The sequence below is a fragment of the Nyctereutes procyonoides genome, unplaced genomic scaffold (genome assembly GCF_905146905.1).
Source record: "Nyctereutes procyonoides isolate TBG_1078 unplaced genomic scaffold, NYPRO_anot_genome, whole genome shotgun sequence".
NCBI classification, from domain to species: Eukaryota; Metazoa; Chordata; class Mammalia; order Carnivora; family Canidae; genus Nyctereutes; species Nyctereutes procyonoides.
In genome coordinates, this window is record NW_026575020.1 from 48,532,862 (window position 1) to 48,554,912 (window position 22,051).

The 22,051-nt window shown below is 39.9% G+C and overlaps 1 protein-coding gene across 6 annotated transcripts in view; it reads left to right on the plus strand.

Annotated features, from left to right (window-relative positions):
* The first annotated feature begins 9,158 nt into the window (after positions 1 to 9,158).
* CEP112 (centrosomal protein 112) overlaps positions 9,159 to 22,051 on the plus strand; it is a 400,471-nt gene continuing 387,578 nt past the window's right edge. Inside the window, exons 1-5 of one of the 6 annotated variants that reach the window (XM_055323903.1) lie at positions 9,161 to 9,257; positions 10,245 to 10,415; positions 16,060 to 16,173; positions 19,147 to 19,337; positions 21,623 to 21,795. In XM_055323903.1, the coding sequence (XP_055179878.1) occupies positions 16,068 to 16,173; positions 19,147 to 19,337; positions 21,623 to 21,795 (470 nt within the window). In that variant the 5' untranslated portion in view covers positions 9,161 to 9,257; positions 10,245 to 10,415; positions 16,060 to 16,067. Of the gene's footprint in view, positions 9,271 to 9,502; positions 10,416 to 16,059; positions 16,174 to 19,146; positions 19,338 to 21,622; positions 21,796 to 22,051 lie in introns of those variants that run through there. The other 5 variants (XM_055323886.1, XM_055323913.1, XM_055323922.1 and 2 more) reach the window with 5 other exon arrangements.

Genomic DNA, 22,051 nt, shown 5'->3' on the forward strand with positions numbered 1-22,051 from the left:
CATCACCACACAATTATATATTTTTTTCTTGTGATGAGAATGTTTACGATCTGCTCTCTTCGCAACTTCCAAATATACAATACAATAGGGTAATATTAAGTATAGTCACCATGCTGTACATTACATTCCTGGGACTTAATTGATTTTATAACTGGAAGTATATATTGTATTACTGGAAGTAAGTTTTGGCCACTTTTACCTATTTCACCCAGAGTGTGTTTGGTTTTGTAAGAAACCACTAACCTGCCTTCCAAAGTGGCTGTACCATTTTTCATGCTCAACAGTAATGAATGAGAAGTTCTATTGCTCCACATCCTTGTCAGCATTTGATGTTGACAGTGTTCTGAATTTTGGCCATTCTAATGGGTATATAATGAGATCTCATTGTTTTAATTTGTATTTCCCTGATGACATAGGATGTGCATCTAAAAAAGGTGTTGCCATACCCAAGATCATTCAGATTTGCTCCCATGTTATCTTCTAGGAGTTTTATTACAGTTTTTCATTTTACATTTCGGTCTATGATCTATTTTAAGTTATTTTTTGTGATGGATGTAAAGTCTGCGTTCTAGATTAATCTTTTTGCATAGGGATGTCCAGTTGTTCTAGTACCATTTATTGAAAAGACTATCTTTGTTTCTTTGAATTTCTTTTGCTTCTTTATCAAAGATAAAGTAGACTATCAAAGATAGGACTGTATTTATTGTGGTCTTTTTCTGGGCTCTTTATTCTGTTCCATTGATCTATTTGCCTATTATTTGCCGATACCCACTCTCTTGATGACTGGAGCTTCACATCTGTTATTTGGTAACAACACCAAGTGTTCTCAATGCCAAAGTTTCCTGATCCTAGCTCTCCTATTTTAAGACTACAGTACCTCTCTACCTCCTATCCCCTTAACTTGCTCCACAAAGAAGCTCCTAGAATATGGTATGTTTGTTGAGGATAGTGTTTGCACCATTTTGTTCCTCGGAAGGCATTTCAGGCTGCCGGATCGGATTGGATCCCTGAAAAATTAATCAGAGTAGACTTTGAAGCTTAGGCCATAGTTCCGAGTCCTCTAATTTAATGATATTTTCATAGGATGAAAATCTGCTACTTTTAGCAATCTGAAGAAGTTATTTGATTAGAGGGCTCCATTAGTAGAAACTGCCCAATTGCAGTCCTCTCCTTTCATGATTATGTGGCCCACTTAATGACATAGGTAGATTTTCTTTCCCAGATGTTTTTCTTCTTAAACGCTTAGGTCATCAGGTCACCTGCCATCAAAATTCAGCTATCCCCTCCCTAGCCCGAGCTCAGTGATCTCTCCTGCTGGCTGACAGGCCAGGAAGTACTTCCCTCCTCCTCCCACAGGCAGTCAGATGAGAAAGGTACAACTATGACTAAGCAGCAGGTTATCATCCTATATTTTAGCATGGCTGAATTTGTCCTCCCATGGTATGTTATAGTAATTAACTAGCAACTGCAGATCCATCCAATGCAATAAGCTACATATGGCCAAGGAGGCCTCCTTCTTTCAGGACAAGTAGGTCCCCAGCTGTGCTTCCCAATGACCAGCTTTCTTCTCTTGGATTATGGCTGGTTAAGCTTCTAAATGCAAAGGTGTCCATGTTTTAGCTTTTCTCTCATGTTGTCCTATATATCTCTAAGAAGTTTAGAGTATCAAAAAGGAATTCTCTCATTTCTAAGATATTGAACAGTCTTTCAATATATAAGGTCTCATTTCTGAGGCCCCAAACTCAATAACAAATATTCATCGGTGAAATTTCCCATCTACCCTGAGGATTATTCCTCACTTTAATCCCTAAGTGAAAGATTAAAAAGACACAGAAGTAGAGAAAGAAAAGAAAGTCACCTGGGATGTGTACAAGGATGTGTGTGAATGTGTGATGTATGCATATACATGAATGTGTGTGTGTGGTTCGTGTGCACATGTGTGAGCAAGTTTATCCAAGTGGGAGTGTGTGTATGTGAGTGTGTGTTTGAGAGTATGTGAGTGTGCATGTGTAAATGTGTGATGTATGTGTATGTGAATGTGTGATGTCTGTGTGTGCATGAATGTGTGTGTATGTGTGTGAATGTGTGACGTATGGGTCGACATGAGCGTGTGTGTGAGTGCGTATATGAATGTGTGGGTGTGTTAGATAAATAGTTCTTTGTGGACGAATGCTGCCTCCTGGTGGCATCTATTACTTTTAAAATTGCTTGCAAAACCGTTGGGAATGAAAAAGACATTCAAGTTTCCTCGTGTCAAGCATTGGGCAATTTTCCATATATCTCACGTTTATTAATTTCATTTTCCCAGTTTTGCCACAGGGAAGGTAAAGAAAATAAAGCTCATGTCACTTCATTTACCTGAGTCACAAAGCTAGTGACGGTTATCCAAACTTCAGAATCTTGTCTTTTCTACCATTCTTATGCTGCTAATTTAGCTATGAGTTTCCCCAGTGGCTTTGTGGAAATGATTGCAATCTAAAGTTAGAATTTCACAGCCAAGGGAGAAGTGCTGAAACATTAGAGGAGAGATGTCTGTATAGGGAGGCTGTGAAATGCCCCGGTAGGTGGTTGCCAGTTTGCACACTGGCTAGGGCAGTATGCATATTACTGAAGGGAGAAGGGCCAGTTTCTTTTGGTAGCTCCAGTAGGGATTGTCCAAGAGGGCAGGATAGAGTAAGCCACAGGGGTAGGGATAGAATGGTGAGCGCAGCTTAGTTCTGGTGGAAGGATGGAATCCAGCATCATCGTGTTACAGGTAGTAACTTTTTCTTCTTCTCTTTTTTAGTAGTGAAGAAAAGAAAACATGCCTCATAATTCTGTTTCTGCTCTCTACATGCTGCATCTGTTTTTGTCTTACAATTTATATTTTGTGACCTGTAAATAGGAAGTTCTGAATCATTTCCTATCCAATTTAAAGAATTTAGTGGCTGCAGGATTATTTTGATATCTACCTCTAATGTGTTTACATAATAGTAATCATTCTAGGTATTTACGAATTGCTTTCCATTTAGATAGAGGAGAGTCATTCATTTATTTCATTCTAATGATACAGAGTATCTTGATAATGCGAAATGGTGAATCAACTAAAATTTGATTAGTCAGAATATCAGCCCATGCTAAGTACTATGTACTGAACCATTGCTGGTTTCAAAGCGAGAAATCAAAATATGGAAGTTAGGTATACATGTCAAAGTCTAGAAAAATGGACAAAGGGCTAAAGAGATTCTTTGCAAATGAATAAAAGGAAAAAAATGAATAGAGATTTAAAAATATTTCAATGTTTCTAATAGTGGAAAATGCAAATTAAAGATGACTGTTTTTATATACAGTTAGCACAGATTAGAAAAATTGTTAATGAGAGACAGCCACTCTCAGGAATGATTGGGTGGGATTGCAAATTTGCAAAACACTTCTAGAAAGCAATTTGACAGTCTTGATCAAAAGCCTTAACTTTTTTTTGTTTATTTTAAGATTTTATTTATTTATTCATGAGAGACACAGAAGGAGAGGCAGAGGCACAGGCAGAGGAAGAAGCAGGCTCCATGCTGGGAGCCTGACGCAGGACCGGATCCCAGGACTCCAGGATCACATCCTGGGCTGAAGGCAGTGTCAAACTGCTGAGCCACCGGGGCTTTAATTCCTTCACCTAGAGAAGCACTGTCCACACTTGATTCATATTCTTACCAGTTGTTTTCCTTTCTTTGTGTGTCTGGCAAGTATGTGAGATGGAATAATGATATTTTGTAACTCACTGCTGGTATTTATTAGTACAGACTTAAACTTTTGGTATGGATCTTTAGGGCAATTAAGGTATCAAAAGAATGCCTTTAGGAAATATGTAAATTTTAAGTGTATATAGCTTAAAGTTAAGAGATGTAAGTTACTGTAATCAGGTTTACATTTGACTTTATAAAACAGGAAACTCAAATGACGGTGGCTTCAACAAAATAAAGGTAACCTCCCGGTCTGTGCTTCAGTTACTATGATTTTATAGAGCCAGAGTTTAAAATATAGAGTTAATCAGATTTAATACAACAAAATCCAGGCCTAGTTCAAACTAGGTATGAATAATTATTATCTTTCTAATTAGCAATAGGTCACATTTCCCCATGTTTTATGTAGGGAATATGAATTCACATGGTTCAGTATTATCTAGGCTAATTTCTCAGTTTAAGTTTATATTTTGAAAAGAAACAGATTGCTTGCGACGTGAGAATTATAGCATAATCAACTTCCCACACAAGAAATAAAAACAATTTGTATTTTACAGAATGTCATGTTTTTACTATCATGCTCATACTCTATTATCAACTGTATTACCATTGGATTTTTAAAAATTGAGGTAAAATATTACTTGGTTTTGAAACATCTTTCATTTAAGTTGTTTGTAGCTGATAGGAAACAATATATATTTTTTGAAACAATATCTTCAATGGGAGTAATGTTTCCATTTCAATACCTTTTTAAAGGCAAAGATAAAACAAGATTGAGTATATACTTTCATTTCCTGACTTTATAATCACTATATAGTGTTTGCTTTATCTTCCTTCTCTTCCCATAATATATTATTGATATACCTTTTAAAGCAGGTGACATAATCTGACTCCAAATGTGGTTATCTGTTTTTTTTTTTTTAAATCTGGTGTTTGTCTTATCATCTCCTACTATATTTTATATTTTCGGAGGGCAGAAACTCATCTTTGTTCCCAACAACTCCTGAGGCTTTGATGTAGTTGGAACCATTTGTGCTAACTTCTCAGCCTTCTTCTCCGAGAAAGGAATCCCAATCCTTGTCCTTTAACACAAAATTGAGCTAATAAAGTCATGTTTATATAGTGGGATGCCCAATCTCCTGACCATACCCGATCTGATTAAGTGTGCTCTCACTGGATTCAAATTAGACCAATCAGATGCACTCTCCCAGAAAGAAAATGTGAATCCAGACAAGTTAGTCTCCTAGGTCTTTTGAATGGAAGCTTTGTAAAGTAGGAAGTTAAGTGTGGTCCTATTCTACCACAGGTGCGGAGAAAAGCACAAAAGACCAATCTGTCTTCATTCTTTGATTCAATAAACATTTATGGATCATCTCTAAGTGGTAGGTACTCTGCAAGGTGCTGGGTCTACCGTGGTAAACGTGGCATATATGGTCCCTGTCCTTACGGAGCCTACAAACATTTGAAAAAGATTGTTAATATTAGTTAATAATTGATAATAAATTTTGATAAATGCAATGGATGAAAGGTACAGGGGTTTTAAAAGAGAATAAAGGGTGGTTTAAGAATCAATGAAGGCCTGGCTAAGTGACATTTAAGAACAAAGTGTTAGAACATTCCTGGTAGAGGAAACATTCCTTGAAGATACATACTAAAGGTTCAATGGCACCTAGTAGCATTCAATAAATCTATTTTGAGCTGAAAAATTATTATGCTTGATAATAAGGTAACTAGACACAAAAGTCCTGTTTCTTAATTGGTTGCCATAGGTGTTTAGCCATAAAAAGTTTATGTGAAACTGTATTTTTCAGGCCATATAAACTTGGGGCTATTACTACAACAGTCACAAAAGAGTATTTATCTGGCTTTACCCTTGAGGTCCCTGAATGGACTCTGATTCTGGCCACTTCTTCCTGAATATTAATGAGGTCTCCAGGGTGGGTCTCACATGTGCTCTGTATCCTACTAAACTACCATACGCTGTGCAGCATTTATTTTTCTTTTAGTGTGTGTAGCTGTGAGGATGCTGTTATTCTCACTTCTTATCTCTGATGCTTGATGAAAGCATCCCTGCTGCTGCTACTTTTCATTGAGGCCTGCTCTGACGTTGTTGGCGCCCACTGCTAGGGGCAATGTTGTCTGTACTACGTGCTACCTTGAGAAACTATGTTCACAAATGCCAGTTATGGCTTCTGTTCTCAATGTTTAAATGGGTATAAAATCCACACACAGGCGTTCTTAACCTAAGCTGTATGGATGAGCTTCAGAAATTTTGGAAACCCTTTGATTGGTATGCACATTTTGGGGCATGTGAGCATTTGATGGTGGAGGAGTAAGGGAGGAGGGTTATAAGTTTTTAAGATTTTTGGACATTCCTTACCTCTAAAGATTAGGAATCATTTTTTTTTTTTTTTTTTACAAGAGGAGGAGAACTGGAAGCCATTCTATGGCTAGCACTATGCTTTATAGAGAACTGCCTTCCCCTTCAATGTTTGTATCATCATTGAACCAGATCTGCTCACCATCTCGTAGGATGAGTTATTTCCTAGGGGTTCCTTGGTTCTCATGTAAGGAGATTCTTTACATTTTCCACCAGACCTCTCAACATGATGTATAGGCTTGAATCCTAAAGTGAACACAGCTCAGTCTCAAACTGGTATCCCAGCTACATATTTATAACATAAATAACAATTAAAACCTCCCCGCATAACAATATTTTTGTTTGCGTAAATATGTGTATGTATGTTTACATACATTTGGCCCTTGAACAACATGGGGATTAGGGTGGCTGAACCCCTGAACAGTTGATTGTATGTATGATTTTTGACTCTCCCAAAACTTTACTTGATGGCCAACTGTTGACTGGAAGCCTCACTGACAAAAGAGTCGATTAACACATATTTTGTATGTTATACTGTCATATACTGTATTCTTACAATAAAGTAAGCCAGAGAAAAGAAAATCATAAGGAAGGGAAACCCTGGTGGTGCAGCGGTTTAGTGCTGCCTGCAGGCCGGGGTGTGATCCTGGAGACCCGGGATGAGTCCCACATCGGGCTCCCTGCATGGGGCCTGCTTCTCCCTCTGCCTGTGTCTCTGCCTCTCTCTCTCTCTCTCTCTCTCGCTCTGTGTCTCTCATGAATAAATAAAAAATAAAATCTTAAAAAAAAAAAACTTTAACTCCCCCCATCTGAAAAAAAAAAAGAGGAAGGGGAAAGAAAATAACAGGACTATACTACTGTATTTATGGGAAAAAATTGGTGTATAAGTGGACTCATACAATTCCAACCCATTTTGTTCAAGGGTCAACTGTCTATACTTTTTTATTTTTATTTATTTAAAAAGATTTTATTTATTCATGAGAGACACAGAGAAACAGAGACATAGGCAGAGGGGGAAACAAGCTCCCTGTGGGGAGCCCGATGCAGGACTTCATCCCAGGACCCAGGGATCATGACCTGAGCCAAAGGCAGATAGATGCTCACCCACTGAGCCATCCAGGTGCCCCCGTATAAACTTTTTTAAATGAAAAAATGACAGTCTTCTAGTATTTATTTATTTATTTATTTATTTATTTATTTATTTATTTATTTATTTATGATAGTCACAGAGAGAGAGAGAGAGAGGCAGAGACATAGGCAGAGGGAGAAGCAGGCTCCATGCACCGAGAGCCGGACGTGGGGTTCAATCCTGGGTCTCCAGGATCGCGCCCTGGGTCAAAGGCAGGCGCTAAACCGCTGCACCACCCAGGGATCCCAGTCTTCTAGTTTTTAAAAGTGGAAAGGGAGATTTTCATATATTCTTACTTACTTGAGTAAGTAATTAATTAGTTCTCTACTTAATACTCTTAATACTCATTTAGAGAAAATAGTTTAGGAAGTTTACTTTCTTAAGTTTTTTACTTATTTTTATTTGTAACCATGTTTTTCGCTGCAGTTATTTCCTCTCAGATGAACCTGACTTTGTTATATTTTTTCCCTTGATCTTTTTTTCATCTTCCACTTTTTTTTTTTTGCTTATGCTTACTTAGACATCAAATGTTGAAAATTCATTTCATGTTCTCCATTTAATGTGGTTATATATTTTGAAGATCTTCACTGAGGGGTCAAATTCCTGCAATTAATTGCTTGCATGGGTTTTGCATCCCTGAATCTTAGTGCAAATGATCCGGATTAATGATCATTCTTTAGCTATAAACATGTTCAAATATGCTTTGGAAGGCTAATTTCTAAGAGCGTTTCATCTCATTACCTTCTTTTAGCCTTCATAATTTGTCATGGAAACAATGAAGAACTGTTGGTGCTTATTTCCGGTGGGGTGGGTTTGAAAAAGCACCTTGGAGAGAATACGACTTCCCTTTGGAAGCTTGAAAGTAACTAGTTACAAACGAATGAATCTTCTATTTTCTTTATGGAAAGCTGAAAAGCTGCGTCAAGCTGTGCTTATGTTAGACTTGGCATCACGCTGAGTGCATTGCAGAGGTACTGCAGAAGGATTCCTGTTGTGAAATTAGATGAAAAACAGTGGTAAACGGAATTTCATTTAAGTCAGTGTTTTTACAATTTAAATGTTGTTTCTGCCCTTCCATTTAAATAAATATACTTCAGAGCTTTTCCAGAAATGGAATAGAAGACCAAAGAAAGCCACAACAGAGCAACGCAGACATGGGAACTGCCATTGGGGTGGTTGAGACTTCCTGGGAGTAGCAAAATTACGTTTTCCACTTGATCTTGCTATTACGGTTTTGTTTGTTTTTTTTGATCTTGCTATTCTAACACAGAATTGGCAACCACAAAACCTTTTATTTTATTTCAGCATCTTCAGACAGGATTTGGGGGGGTCCAGTTTCTCCAAACCTCGGATAGTTCTGAATGCAAAAAAAAAAAAAAGAAAAAGAAAAAAGAAAAAAGCAAACTAATGTGCATGCTTCCCGTTAAATCCGACCTCAGTCACCTCTGGGTGTTGAGCTACCAGGCAGTAAACTCTCACTTCTGCAGACTCGACGACGTCTGTCCAAAGGCGCACCCGTTCTTGTGAACAGCCTCCAGCGATCCCGTCTTCCTTACCCTGCACCTGTTCCTCCTCCACGACCCCTAACGCGGTCACCAGCGAGATGCCCCAGGGCAGCAGCGCGCACCCCGCGCTCCGGTTACCCCGGGAACCTCCGCCTGGGACCCCCCGCCCACGTACCGTCGTCAAGCAGCCCCGCCGTCCTGGAAGGCGGCGCGACGACCCGGAGCGTCGCCATGGCAACGCTCCCCGCGACCGGCAGCGCGAGGACACGGGGACGGAAGTCCCGCCTCCGGAGGGCCGGAAGTCCCGCCTCCGGAGGGCCGGGAGCGTCGCCCTGGCAACGGCGCCGCGCGCGCCGGCCGCGACCGGAGGGGTGGGAAAAGGGGGCGGGGAATGCGAGCGCGGAAGTCCCCGCCCCCGGGCTGCCTGGGCGGCGGCGGCGGCGGCGGCGGCGGCGGCGGCCCGCAAGGATTTGAAACCGTTTCTCGGCGGCGGCGGCGGCGGCGGCGGCGGTCGTCCGGAAAGCTTGCACGTAGGGGCGTCAGGTTCTCGATTTCCCGAATTCCCCCGCCCCCCCTGCCCCCCCCTGCCCCCCCGGGTTCTCGAGTGGAATTTTGCGCGGGGGACCGGGGGCGCGTTCGAGGAGGGGCGTCGCTTCGCAGGCCCCGGGCCCGTTCGCCAGGCCTGTGGGGCGCGCGCGCGGCTCGGGGATGGAGGCGGGGAGGGGGGGAGGGGAGGGGGGACGGGGGAGGGGGGGGGAGGGCTGCGAGCCGACGGCCCCGCTTCCACTTGCGGAGGGAAATCCAGGCTGGGAGAGTTCCGGGCAAAGTTTTCCAAGCGGCTGGAGCTGGTCCTCAGGACGGGGTCCCGGGGTCCGGCCGCGGGGGCAGGGAGGCGGCCGCGGCCTCGGGGGCTCGCACCCCCCCCCGCCCCCGCTCCCCTGCCTCCCGCTCCCCTGTTTCCCGCTCCCGCTCCCGCGGGGCAGCTCAGCTCCTCCCAGGGCGGGCTGGGCGCCCCCGCGCTCGGGAAGGCCTGGCCCGGCGTGCTCCGAGCCCCACGCTTCAGGACGACCACGCAAGTCCAGACCCACAGCTTTCATCCTCCTCCTCGCGTGGCCGTCTTACCCTTTGTTCTTTAGACGTGGGCGTAAAGATAAGGTAGAAGAGGCGAGCGGAATGGCAGGAGCATCTGCGCAGTATCGAGGCCCAGCTGCCACTTCGCGTGGGGCTGACTCCCGGGCAGCAGCAGCTCCTTAACCCCGCTGAGCCTCGGCTTCCCCCTCTGGGAAATGGGCATGAAACAGTGCCCGTCCTCCCAGGGTGATGATGACGCCCGGGACGCGTTTGCAAAGCGCACAGCACGCTCCTGGCACCATCAGGGAAAGCAAGCCCCAGTCACTCCCTCTGCTGACTGTCCGAACATCACGTGCACCTGCAAAACTTGCTGATTTACCGAGGGGACGCATTTCGAGTTTTCTGGAATGACTCCTACAAAATTGATTTATTTTTTTTTTTTGCAGCTTTCAGGAATATGTTTATCGTGTTGGACGGAGGGCGTGAGAGATGCGTATCCTTCGTTCGGCAGCGTGGCTGCTTTTCTTCCAAGGCCTTACGATCATTGAGGCTTGCTTCTACTTTGCTGACTCCTAGGGCAACTAAGCACTTTGAGGAGGTCTAAGCCCATTTGATAGGTGTCCACGTATAATTTGTTTTTTTTTTTCTTTCTTTTTTTTTTATATTTTTTGTTTGTTTTATTTATTTATGATAGGCACACAGTGAGAGAGAGAGAGGCAGAGACACAGGCAGAGGGAGAAGCAGGCTCCATACACCGGGAGCCCGATGTGGGATTCGATCCCGGGTCTCCAGGATCGCGCCCTGGGCCAAAGGCAGGCGCTAAACCGCTGCGCCATCCAGGGATCCCTTGTTTTTTTTTTCTATTTATTCATGAGACAGACAGACACACACACACACACACACACACACACACACACACACACAGAAGCAGAGACGCAGGCTCCATGCAGGGAGCCTGATGAGGGACTTGATCCTGGTTCTCCAGGATCACACCCTGGGCTGAAGGCGGCGCTAAACCGCTGAGCCACCCAGGCTGCCCAGTTTTGTTTTGTTTTGTTTTTTAAAGATAATGCCAGTGAGTTGAATGAAAGACATGATCAAATCTAGATTATAAGCAAGAGTCACCCAGTTGACTTCTCTTTTTGCTTGTGAAGGAATTTATGTGACTAGTATAGGCACATGCCTAAGGCAAACATACAGCTTTAGGTAGTCCTAAAACTTTTTGATTAGTTGGAACTTAGTAGATACAGTTTGTTTATAAGATGTAATTTGTGTAGCAAGAGTTCTTTGAAGGTTTGAAATGGTACCTCAATTTTTTCCCTTTTTGCATTTCTTAATTTTTTTTGGAGAATAAATAAGGGATAAAGAGATGCAGATTTTTAGCGTTTACCCAATGTCACATGGACCCTTTATTGTGTTTTAAAAAACTGTACTCCAGTATTGTAAGTTCTGATAGCAATTCCAATTGCCTTTCTACTTTTCAAAGTATGTCTTTATTGGAGATATTGCTGACGTATATGTTAATAGCCAAGAGGTCGGGTATAATGGATCTGAGAGCATGGGATTTCAGAATTTTAATCTGAGCTTTGTGCTTAATTTCATGACTTTGGGGGAGTCTTTATTGAGTTTTATTTTTCTCTAACATTAAATGTTAACCTTTCTTGCGTGTGTCAAGGGATTTATTGTGAATTAGTGATCATTAGAAATCTTTTTGCTTTAGTTTTATCTATTGATGCTCTTAGGTGAATGAATAGATGGGCAGGATGTGCTGTTTAAGCCTGGGAATATACTCCTAGGCTAGAGCTGTGCTTAAAATTCTGAGTTTGGGAGTTTCCAGTTGTCTGTTCATCCATTTGAATAGTTGCTTTTCAGCTTTATGATCTAATATCCTGTAGTGGTATCATAGTCTTCTGTTACCAAGTACATAACAGGTGTAATTATATAGGAATGCAGTTAGTTATTGTAGGAAGGCAAAACAACCAACCAAACACCCCCAAGCCAACTAACCAATCAGAAAATGCATTTAAATAACATTTACTTTTTTTTTTAAAGATTTTATATATTTATTCATGAGAGACATAGGGAGAGAGAGAGAGAGAGGCAGAGGGAGTTAGCAGGCTCCATGTAGGGAGCTGGACGTGGGACTCCATCCCGGGTCTCCAGGATCACGCCCTGGGCTGAAGGGGGCACTAAACCGCTGAGCCACCTGGGCTGCCCTAAATAACATTTCCTTTAATCAAGTCTTAAATTTGACAATATGATTCTTCTATTGTGATGCAGAAGGTAGGATGGCCCGGTTTGGTAAATCGAATTAAGGCCATATAATATTTCTATTCTTGAAGATCTGTTTGGTACTTAAAATCTTCTAAACATTATTAGTCTTGTTAAAGTGGGACATTTTCCCCTTTTGTTAGCATTTGTTCTTTGTACGAGTTCTTTAGCTTCTAATAACGTGCCACGTAAAGTACCAGATACGTCTAAGATGTGTGAGTCATGGGCCCTGCCTTCTAGGAACATCTCACAGATGGTGGAAGGCATGTAAATAATATACAGATATGTACAAAGAATTAGCATAGTGAATGCTGCCCCACAGATGTGAGCAGTGCACACTGAGAATGGAACTTAAGAGTCTTGACCAAACTGGGCAGGCTTTTCTCTGAAGTGCCGTTTAAGCTGTATTTACCTGACTATAGGCAGAGGGAACTGCTTGAGGAGAGGATGTGGGGTCGTGTAAAGGCTTGGAGTGTGGCAAGAATGGCACGGAGGTCATTGGCTGGGAAGTGGCCCTTGGCAGTTGGACATGTTGGACAGCATGGATATAGGGAGAGGGGAGAGATGGGTTCACTTGTAGGCCTAACTTTGGCTTTAGATAGTATCTTATAGTAGGTAGTCAAGAGAGATTTTTGTTTAGAGAGGGATATACTTAGCTTTGCACTTAGAGAACTTATTCTGGTACCAGTGGCTAGAGTAGGAAAAGCAGACAGAGGGGAGGCCGGCTGTTTCAGGAGGGCTGGGGAGTAGTGGGAAAGGCTCTCTCTGACACAGGGGCAGCAAGAAGAGAGACACAGGCAGGTTTGGAGACATTTCTGAGTACTTATTGACTTACTGGCTTGAGGGGAATTAGAGGATGGAACCTGTGGAGGGGCTGGAGGCAGAGGGGATGGAAAGTGTGAACCTGTGAGGAGGTAACTGATAGGTGATAGAAATAATGGCACTAGAGAGGAGAGTTAGCGCTTAGGATACAGAAGCAGGGAGTCCCTGGGTGGCTCAGCGGTTTAGCGCCTGCCTTTGGCCCAGGGCACGATCCTGAAGTCTCTTAACTTAAATAAATAAAACCTTTAAAAAAAAAAAAAAGGATACCGACGCAAAGGAGGCAAGGAGGTGTTCTATTCTCCTAGAGGAAAGTTCAGAGGTGTAGGGAAGGGTATTTTGAGGTGTCACCACTTGACTCTTATTTTTCCCATGAAGAGGGGGTAAGTTTTTTTTTTTTTTAAAGATTTATTTTTATTTATTTATGATAGACATAGAGAGAGAGGCAGAGACACAGGCAGAGGGAGAAGCAGGCTCCACTCCGGGAGCCCATCGCGGGACTTGATCCCGGGACCCCAGGACTGCGCCCTGGGCCAAAGGCAGACGCGAAACCGCCAAGCCACCCAGGGATTTTTTAAAATTGAGAGTGAGGGAAGGCAGGAACAGTTTGAGGGGCTCTAAGATGTCTGATAAAAGCTCAAAAGCTGCTTCTTGGAGGAGGAAATAGTGAAAGACATCCGAGGTTTCGGGTAAGGTGGGAAGCTGACTACAGGCAATGCCATTTTTCTCCAGCAGACCCTTAGTGAAGGGGTGAAGGAGGGCATGGGAGGAGTTCAGGCTTGCTGAGAGAAGCAGAGGATGAGAGAGAGTTTAAGAGGATGAAGGCTATGATCAGATAAAAGGGATTTGGGAAGGTAACGGTGATGGGAATGGGGAGAATGAGGTCTGGTCAGATGTTGAGGGCCTCCTAAGACAAGAGTTCTGGGTTGAGGTTGGAAGAGCAGTAGCTGGGGAGTGGCAGGATGGTTTGCAGTCACTGGTTTCCTTCCTGGCCGAGGCCAAGAGGAGGCTGAAAGACCCCAGAGAGTGGGTACCATGTTTCTGAGAGGGAATGGGTTCACGTCTAGCAAGTGGGAGGGAAGTCATGGCGACTGGCAAGAGCTATGGTTTACTTGCAGAGACAGGTAGAAAGACCTTTCTAGAAGGAGATTGTTGGTAGTAAGAGGGAGGACACTGTGGTCAGTATTAGAAGCTGGTTTAGCAGGGGGAGGGCAGTCTGTGGAGACAGCTTATGAGGCAGGACAAATTTTTTTCCAACCTGTAATTTGTAAATGAATAAATGACAAATTGGGGACTCTGCGTAGTGTAGAGGTAGTCCATATCCCTCCAAGACCTTTCTTAATTTAAGGGAACATGTTGAGTGTGGATATTTTTAACTTAAGGAATTTTGTCAAAACCTACTGATTTTGGGGATTCACTTTCTTATAGGTAGTGTGTTTCTTGCTTATTACGAAGAAATGCAAGGACTAATCTTTTTAGTTTTTTGAGGGGAATTAAAAATTTTGGATTTACATACAGTTAAAAAATCACTTTTTGGTATACAATTTGATGAACTTTTACACGTACATAGAATAGGGTCTTATAACCTGCTATAAAAACAGTATGCAGAATAATTTCCAGCACCCCAGCTGCTTTCCCCATGCCTCTGCTTTGTGTTCAGATTCTTCTTCCCCCACCTGCTGACCGCTGTGGACCACTGATCTGTTCTCTGTACTCATACTGTTTGCCTTTTCTAGAATGTCATACAAATGGATTTGTACAGTATAGCCCTTTGAGAATGGTTTCCACAACTCAGCGAAATACATTTAGAGTTTATCCCTGCCATGTATGTCAGTTCATTGTTTTCTCTTGCGGAGCACTCCTTCATTGTGTGCATACACCAGAGTTTGTTTATCTGTTCCCCAGGTGAGGGACATTTCCTGTGTTTGGTGATTAACCAAGAAAAAAGCGGCTACTGGTCTTAAATTCAGGTCTTTTTTTGCATCATTTTAGACTTTGTTTCACTAGAGTAAATACCTAAGAGTGGGATTTCTGGATCATATAATAAGGGTATGTTGTTGGACTGTGGAAGAAACTGCTTAATTGTTTTTCAAGGTGGCTGCGCCATTTTGCATTCCTGCCAGCAGTTCATGAGAGTTCTGTGGTTCTGTGTTCCCATCAGCATTTGGTATTGCTTATTTGGTTTTTTAATTTTAGCTGTCCTAATAGGTATGTACTGAGATCTTGTGATTATAATTTGGAGTTCTCTAATGATTAATGACATTGAGCATCTTTTCATGTGTTTAGTTCTTATTTGTATTTTCTTTGGCAAAGGGACTTTTTTTTTGGCTATGTATTTTTTTGGTTGTTTTCTTATGGTTGAATTTTGAGAGTTCTTTATAGGTTCTTGATATAAATCCTTTATGAGATATATGTCTTACAAATATTTCCTCCCAGTCTGTGGCTTATCTTTTCAATCCCTTAATGGAGTCCTTTGCAGAGCATTTTTTTTTATTTTGGTGAAGTTCAATATAATAATATTTCTTTAATGGGGAGTACTTTTGGTGTCATACCTGAGAAATCCTGTCTAATCCAAGGTCATAGAGATTCTCTCCTATCTTTTCTTCTAAGTGAATTATAGTTTTACATTATATACTTACGTCTATGATTTATTTTGAGTTGATTTTTGCATACACTATAAGGTTTAGGTTGACGTTTATTTATTTATTTTCCATATGGATGTCCAATTGTTACAGTGTCTTTTTTGTAAAACCTATCATTTCTCCATGAATTGAACCTTTGTCAAATACCAGCTGTCCATACTTGCATCAATTTCTGAACTCTAGTCTGCTCCATGAGTCTGTGTGTCTTATCCTCTCACCAATACCACATTGTCTTGATTACATAGCTTGATAGCACATCTTAAGATAAGGTAATTGAATTCTCCAGTAACTTTGTTCTTTTTTCAGAATTGTTTTTGCTATTCTAGTTCTTTTACATTTTTATGTAAATTTCAAAACCAGCTTGTCTACAAAGAATACTGCTGGAATTTTGACTAGAATTGTATCTATAGATTAGTTTGGAGATATTTAACACTATTTAGCTCTAATGAGTTTTTCTTGATCTCTTTCATTAGAGTTGTGTAGTTATCAGCAGACAGATCTTAATATTTTCATTTTAAATCTTTTATAGGCTGAATTATGGAAATAGGAAGTGAAGAAGAAAAATGGGAGAAGCTGGACGCAGAATTTGATCACTTTGTGGTAGATATGAAGCCCTTTGTTCTAAAATTATCCCATAGGTCAGGTAAGATTATGATTGTAAACTAGATTCTTAAGAATAATTTTTTTCTTTTTATTACTTTTTCAAACCAATGAACTATCACAATGAAAAGAAAGCTAAGGGACACCTGAGTGGCTCAGTAGTTGAGCATCTGCCTTAGGTTCAGGGCATGATCCTGGTCATGGAATCGAGTCCCACATCGGGCTCCTTGTGAGGAGCCTGCTTCTTTCTCTACCTGTGTCTCTGCCTCTCTCTGTCTCTCTCATGAATAAATAAATAACATCTTTAAACAAAAAAAAAAAAAAAAAGAAAAGGAAAGCTAAATTTATTTATTTAAGTTAAAGATTTATTTATTTTAGAGAGAAAAGGCATGCGTGTGTGTGTGTGTGTGTGTGTGTGTGTTTGTGTGTGGTGGGAGGGGGAGAGGGAGAGAGAGAATCTCAAGACTTCCCACTGAACCCACAACCAGACACAAGGCTCAGTCTCACAATCCTGAGATCATGACCTGAGTTGAAATCAAGAGTTGGATGCTCAACTGATTGAGCCACCCAGGCATCCCAAAAAGCTAAATTTCTTTAATCACAGTTTCATCTTAAGCTGATGTAGAATTGTTTGCTTTGAGCTATTCAGCGGTTGGTAGAAATTTAGTGATAATACCCTAGTAAACTGTGGAAAGATCTTCCTATGATACCATTGTCAGACATCATGAGCTTAAAGCCTGTGGATCTCTAGAGATCCACTGTTTCTTCCTGCATCTTTTTTCTCCCTGAAATGCTTCCTCTTATAGGAGCCTACTGTCTATCTTTTTTTCTGACAATTTTATTTATCAAAGCAGAAAAATATCTATTGCTCTCATATGCTTATTGGTTGACTGAATGAAATCAATTGTGAATGAGTTTTTGTTGCTGTCTTGTCTGCAATTCCTGGCCTGTTTTCTCTAATTATGGGATGAGGGTCTTTGTATCAAGTCAAAGACTTGTCAGATAATTTAAGGCATCAGAGAATACTTGGAGTGAGTTTAGGGGGCCAGGATGATTCTCTAAACTGTAGTAGGATGTGAAGGTAAATCTGATTTAGTAGTGGGGAGTAGGGCCAAGAAACTCTGGCTTTTATCTAAGTTTTGTCCAAGTTCCCTATTTCCCTAAGGTCTCTAAGTGAACTCCATATTCAAAATAAGGCAGCAACTCAATATTAGATATTTGTTCCAGGTAGCTACCCTGGGGAGAAGAGGGTATAGTGTATCAGTTACGCATTTTGTGGCCACCCATTGTTGCAGGGCTGCAGCCTTTTCTCGCAGGATGGCTTGGCATGCTCTTCCTTCCAAGCTTCTTTTCCTACCCTCTTCTCTTGCCTCATCAGACTGTAACCTCCTCTTTGTCCCTCTGCTAGTCTTCAAAGATGCATATTTCACATCCTGTGGCTCATTCATGATTTGTATTGTTTGTATATTATTTGATTAATTGTATTTCTATTTAATGATATCTATACTGTGTTCTCTTCTGATATTCACTACCTTTATCTTTTGTCTTAGATCTGCTGATTAGGACAAATTTGCATTAAAGTCTTCTATTATAAATGTATTTGTAATAAAACTATTCTCATATTTCATCTTCTTTTAAAGTGAATGTTAGGTACATAGAATCGGATTAATTGTAATCTTTGGTTCATGACTCATTGTCAGTATTGATATATTCTGCCCTTTTGTTTAATTCATTAATTTGTAATGAATGCTCCAGAACTCCCATTCCAGTCAAGAGCCTGAACAATGATAATAATTTATATCTTCTTACAGCTAAATTCTACTTCTAATAATGGCTCTCCTCAATATTTTAAGTAATGAATTCTTTTCATGAGCTAAATTGTACCACATTCTGGCCCTTAGGGTATTATATAGATTTGCTGCAAGGCATATAGAAAATACATAGTTTGAAAAAGTGTTTTCTTAACTTTATCTGTTTCACATTTTTTTTCTCAAAGTACACCCAATATTTCATGAACTTTGCTTTGCGATTATATAATTTTCAAAGCTAAAAATACAATAGTTCTTTAAAGGTTAGCCCTCGTACTTGTAGTGATAAATCTGGTATGAGCAAAGTGGTAAATCCAGTCCTAGCGATTTTTGTAGGTAAAACAATAAATGAATATGACCTTTAGAAACTAAGAGATTAAAGCAGACTTATGATTTATGTTAGATATATAATCCTCAAATTGAGTTAGATTGATAAAAGATTAATGTCAAAATAGTTTTCATGAGGCCTAGAATTCTGTGTCGTGGTCAGATAAAGTAGTCAATAGGTCATTATATGTGGATTAAACTGTGCTGTATTTTTAAGGTAGTCTTTAGAGGGATAATTATTTTGCTAAATTACAGGTTAATAGCCCTCAATTATTTTTAGGCTAAAAGAAAACCCTAAATTAATCAACTACAAATCTGAAATTTATCAGCTTTAATAAGTAAAACATTTGAGATCTAATTTTAGGTTAAGTTTAAAAGCTTAAATAAGATTGCATTTCATCTCTGCTTTGTGTAGTTAGAATTATAGAAAGATTTTTCAACACAGCTAAAATTATCTTAGAGATGTTTTTATAGTAAAATTTTATTCAGACATTTATTCAATAGTGATCCAGAGGTTTTATTTTTGAGAAAATAATTCTTTGCATTTGTCTTGCCTGATCACTAGTTAACTGAAAAAGTTAAACTATAGACCAGGGGTTGGTGAACTATAGCCTCCCAGGGCCAAACCTTTTCTGTAAAGTTTTACTAGAAGATGCTGATGACTATTTGATTACATGTGGTGTGTGGCTGCTTTCACGTTAGGGTGGCAGAGTTGAGTAGTTGTGTCGGAGACCAGGTAGCCTGCAAAGCCTAGAATGATCACTGTCTGGCACTTTACAAAGTTTGCTAGCTCTTGCTCTAGACCAAAGCAGGTGTTTTACAGGTCTTTACTGTTTATTTTCTGAAAAATCAAGTTTCTAACAGTTCTTACCTATTTCTAGAACGGCAGAGGTGTGCACTTTGGATCAGGAAACTGTGTGAGCCTTCAGGAACAGGTGCAGGAATAGTGGGCCGGAAGAACCGGAACCTGTATGCAAAACTGTTATTGCACATGCTGAAGCGAGGAGTGCTCGAAGGGCCCTTTACACACCGGCCTGAACCAGGGACACTGAAAACATTGCCTTCCTACATGGTAGGTATCGTAGACCAAAAAATGTCTTAGTTTCATTCCTTTAAAAATGTCAATTCATCATCCCAATTGGGAATAGTTATATTATTAAGTCCTAGGTAATATATGAGGTAAAACTGTTTTTATTCTTCGTAATTCACTTTTTCCCACTTTGAATAAAAATCAGATATTGGCCTTAAGAGCACTGTGCTTATTGATTTGCCCATTCCACAGTATTGTACAGTATTTCTGAAAAACTGAAATAAAATTTTTTATATTGAGCCTTAATTTCCCACTAGTTTTCACTGAATGAAGTTTAATAACAAATATACTTAATAACATTAAGTATAATTTATGTCTACCAGTAAATTCTGGTTTATTAACTTCTTTCAGATACATTATTTAAAAATTCATGAGAGGTTGGATCTAAAATTCCTTTCTAAAAAAAAATTAAAAAAAATAAAATTCCTTTCTACTCTAATAAAATGATGATAGTAGGTTGGAGTTTATACTTCACCTAATTTCACTATCAAAATCAGCTGTTACAAAGGCAGATATAATAATGTTTCATTGGTGAATTGTCACTGTCTTGATCCTTGTAACCATGAAATATGCCTTAGTTCGTGTGGTGTTTGAATACTTGAGAAATCTGACTGGGGTACTCAGTATTGGTAGTTGCTATTAGGATATTTATGTATTTTTTTTAAAGCTGATTTTATAAGTTTACTTTGGTTAACCTAAACCAAAATGCAGTCAAGAGGCATACTGTACCCTAGATGATAATTCTGTTGTCCAAGGCAGAGATGCTGAAAGTTGTAATGGTGTTTCCAGTTGAATGTTAAAGTAGAACTTTGTATTTTGCTTCAGATCAGTAGTGTTGGAGGCAGTAGTGACTTGACTTTGATATTCAATTGAACATTGCAATGAGGGTCTCATAAAACTGCTGTGCCTGTCTGACTTGGAATAGAGAGGGTCATGTGTCAACCTCTCCCTAGAGTACACCCCTCTTGAAGATTCTTTGGGTAGAATTTGGAGAATTGGTGCCCAAGTATCCAGTTAATGCAGAGTTTTCTTCAGAAGTGTGTCAGGAAGTCCTCCTCACTTGAAAAGCAATTATTAAGCTCCTGCCATTCTTCTTTAAGGACTAAAGGTAGAACATTGTCCGAAACCATTCAGACGTTGATAGATGGATGTGTTGCATCATGTTTTCCCATTCATATTCATTTCACAGAATCATAGGAAAGGCTTTATTTCACAAATAAGAAGGCCGGGGGACCGCCTGGGATTTTCTAGTTTATGGTGTGGTCAGAACTAAATTCCTGGTCTCTACCTGTTGCTCCTCGTTTATTTTATCAATGGATTCCTAATTTTTGTTTCTGATTTTTATAGATTGTGGTTTTCTGCCCATTGATTGTGTGTGTGCAGAGTAATTCATGATCACAGAAAGAAATAGAGCACATAATTTAAAAGGAACTTTTCATTTATCTTTTTTTTTAATTGGGAATTTCTAGTACTCCATTTCATCTTCACTATTTTTATTAGCTATATCTTTCCTTCTTAGTAGTTGCCTTAGGGCATACAAATTGCATCTTTAATTTATGGCAGTTTACCTTCAAAAGTATTTTACTAATTTATGAATTATGGAAGAAGCTTATAAGATTTCCTTCTCCCATTCTTTGTGCTATAACTTTTCAGACATATCACTCCTACATGTGTTTTATTATTATTTTAAATTTTAATTCCAGTGTAGTTAACATACAGCATTATATTAGTTTCAGGTGTACAGCATGGTGATTCAGCAGTTCTATGCATTATTCCATGCTCATCATAATTAGTGTACTTTTAATCCCCTTTACCTATTTCTCCCATCCCTTCACCTACCTCCTCTATGATAGTCACTGGTTTGTTCTCTATAGTTAAGGGATTGTTTGTTTGTTGTTTTTTGTTTATTTGTTTCTTTTTTCTTTGTTCATTTGTTTTGTTTTTTAAATTCCACATATAAGTGAAATCATTGTGGTCTTTATCCTTTTATAAAGCTTTATTTTTTTATAATACAAATAATCACCAGATTCACCTGTTATATAATTTCTATCACTTATCAGATTTCTTCTACAGCGAAGCATAAATAAAATGTATAATGGTATCCATTTTATGTGTTTTAATATTTCATAATTCATTATTCATTTTTTATGTAATTGAATTTACATTGACTATTTGAAAGGTTGTTACCAGACTTGAAACTTGATGGAAATCTTTATTTCATTATAGTACATTCTGAAAGAATAATTTTTCTAATTTTTAAAAATCAGTCCATCTATTTTGATGAACCAAATCCAGCACGAGCAAAAGGTTCAAGCCCAGAAGGATTACCAGACTGGGTAATGGGTGAGCTGGGGACAAGTGAACACAAATTAAATGAATCATGGAAGCTTTCTTCTGGAGAAGGTTACTCTTTGGTGCAGTCGCCAACTGATGGACACAGGTATGCTATCAAAATGGGATTCAGATATGATTTGTAATTTAGCCTGTTTTCAGAACTGGTTCATACATTGTTTTTTCGTGTGTGTGTGTGTGTGTGTATGTGTGTGTTTTATGGTAAGTAGTTGATTTACTTTATAATTTTATTAAAGTTGAGGGCTGTGAAGGGATGTGAGGTAAGTAAAATAACAGTTTTGCTTTAACATTTACTACATATTCAAGATTGTGTTACAGTTTTAGCCACTTTGTGGGTATCTATT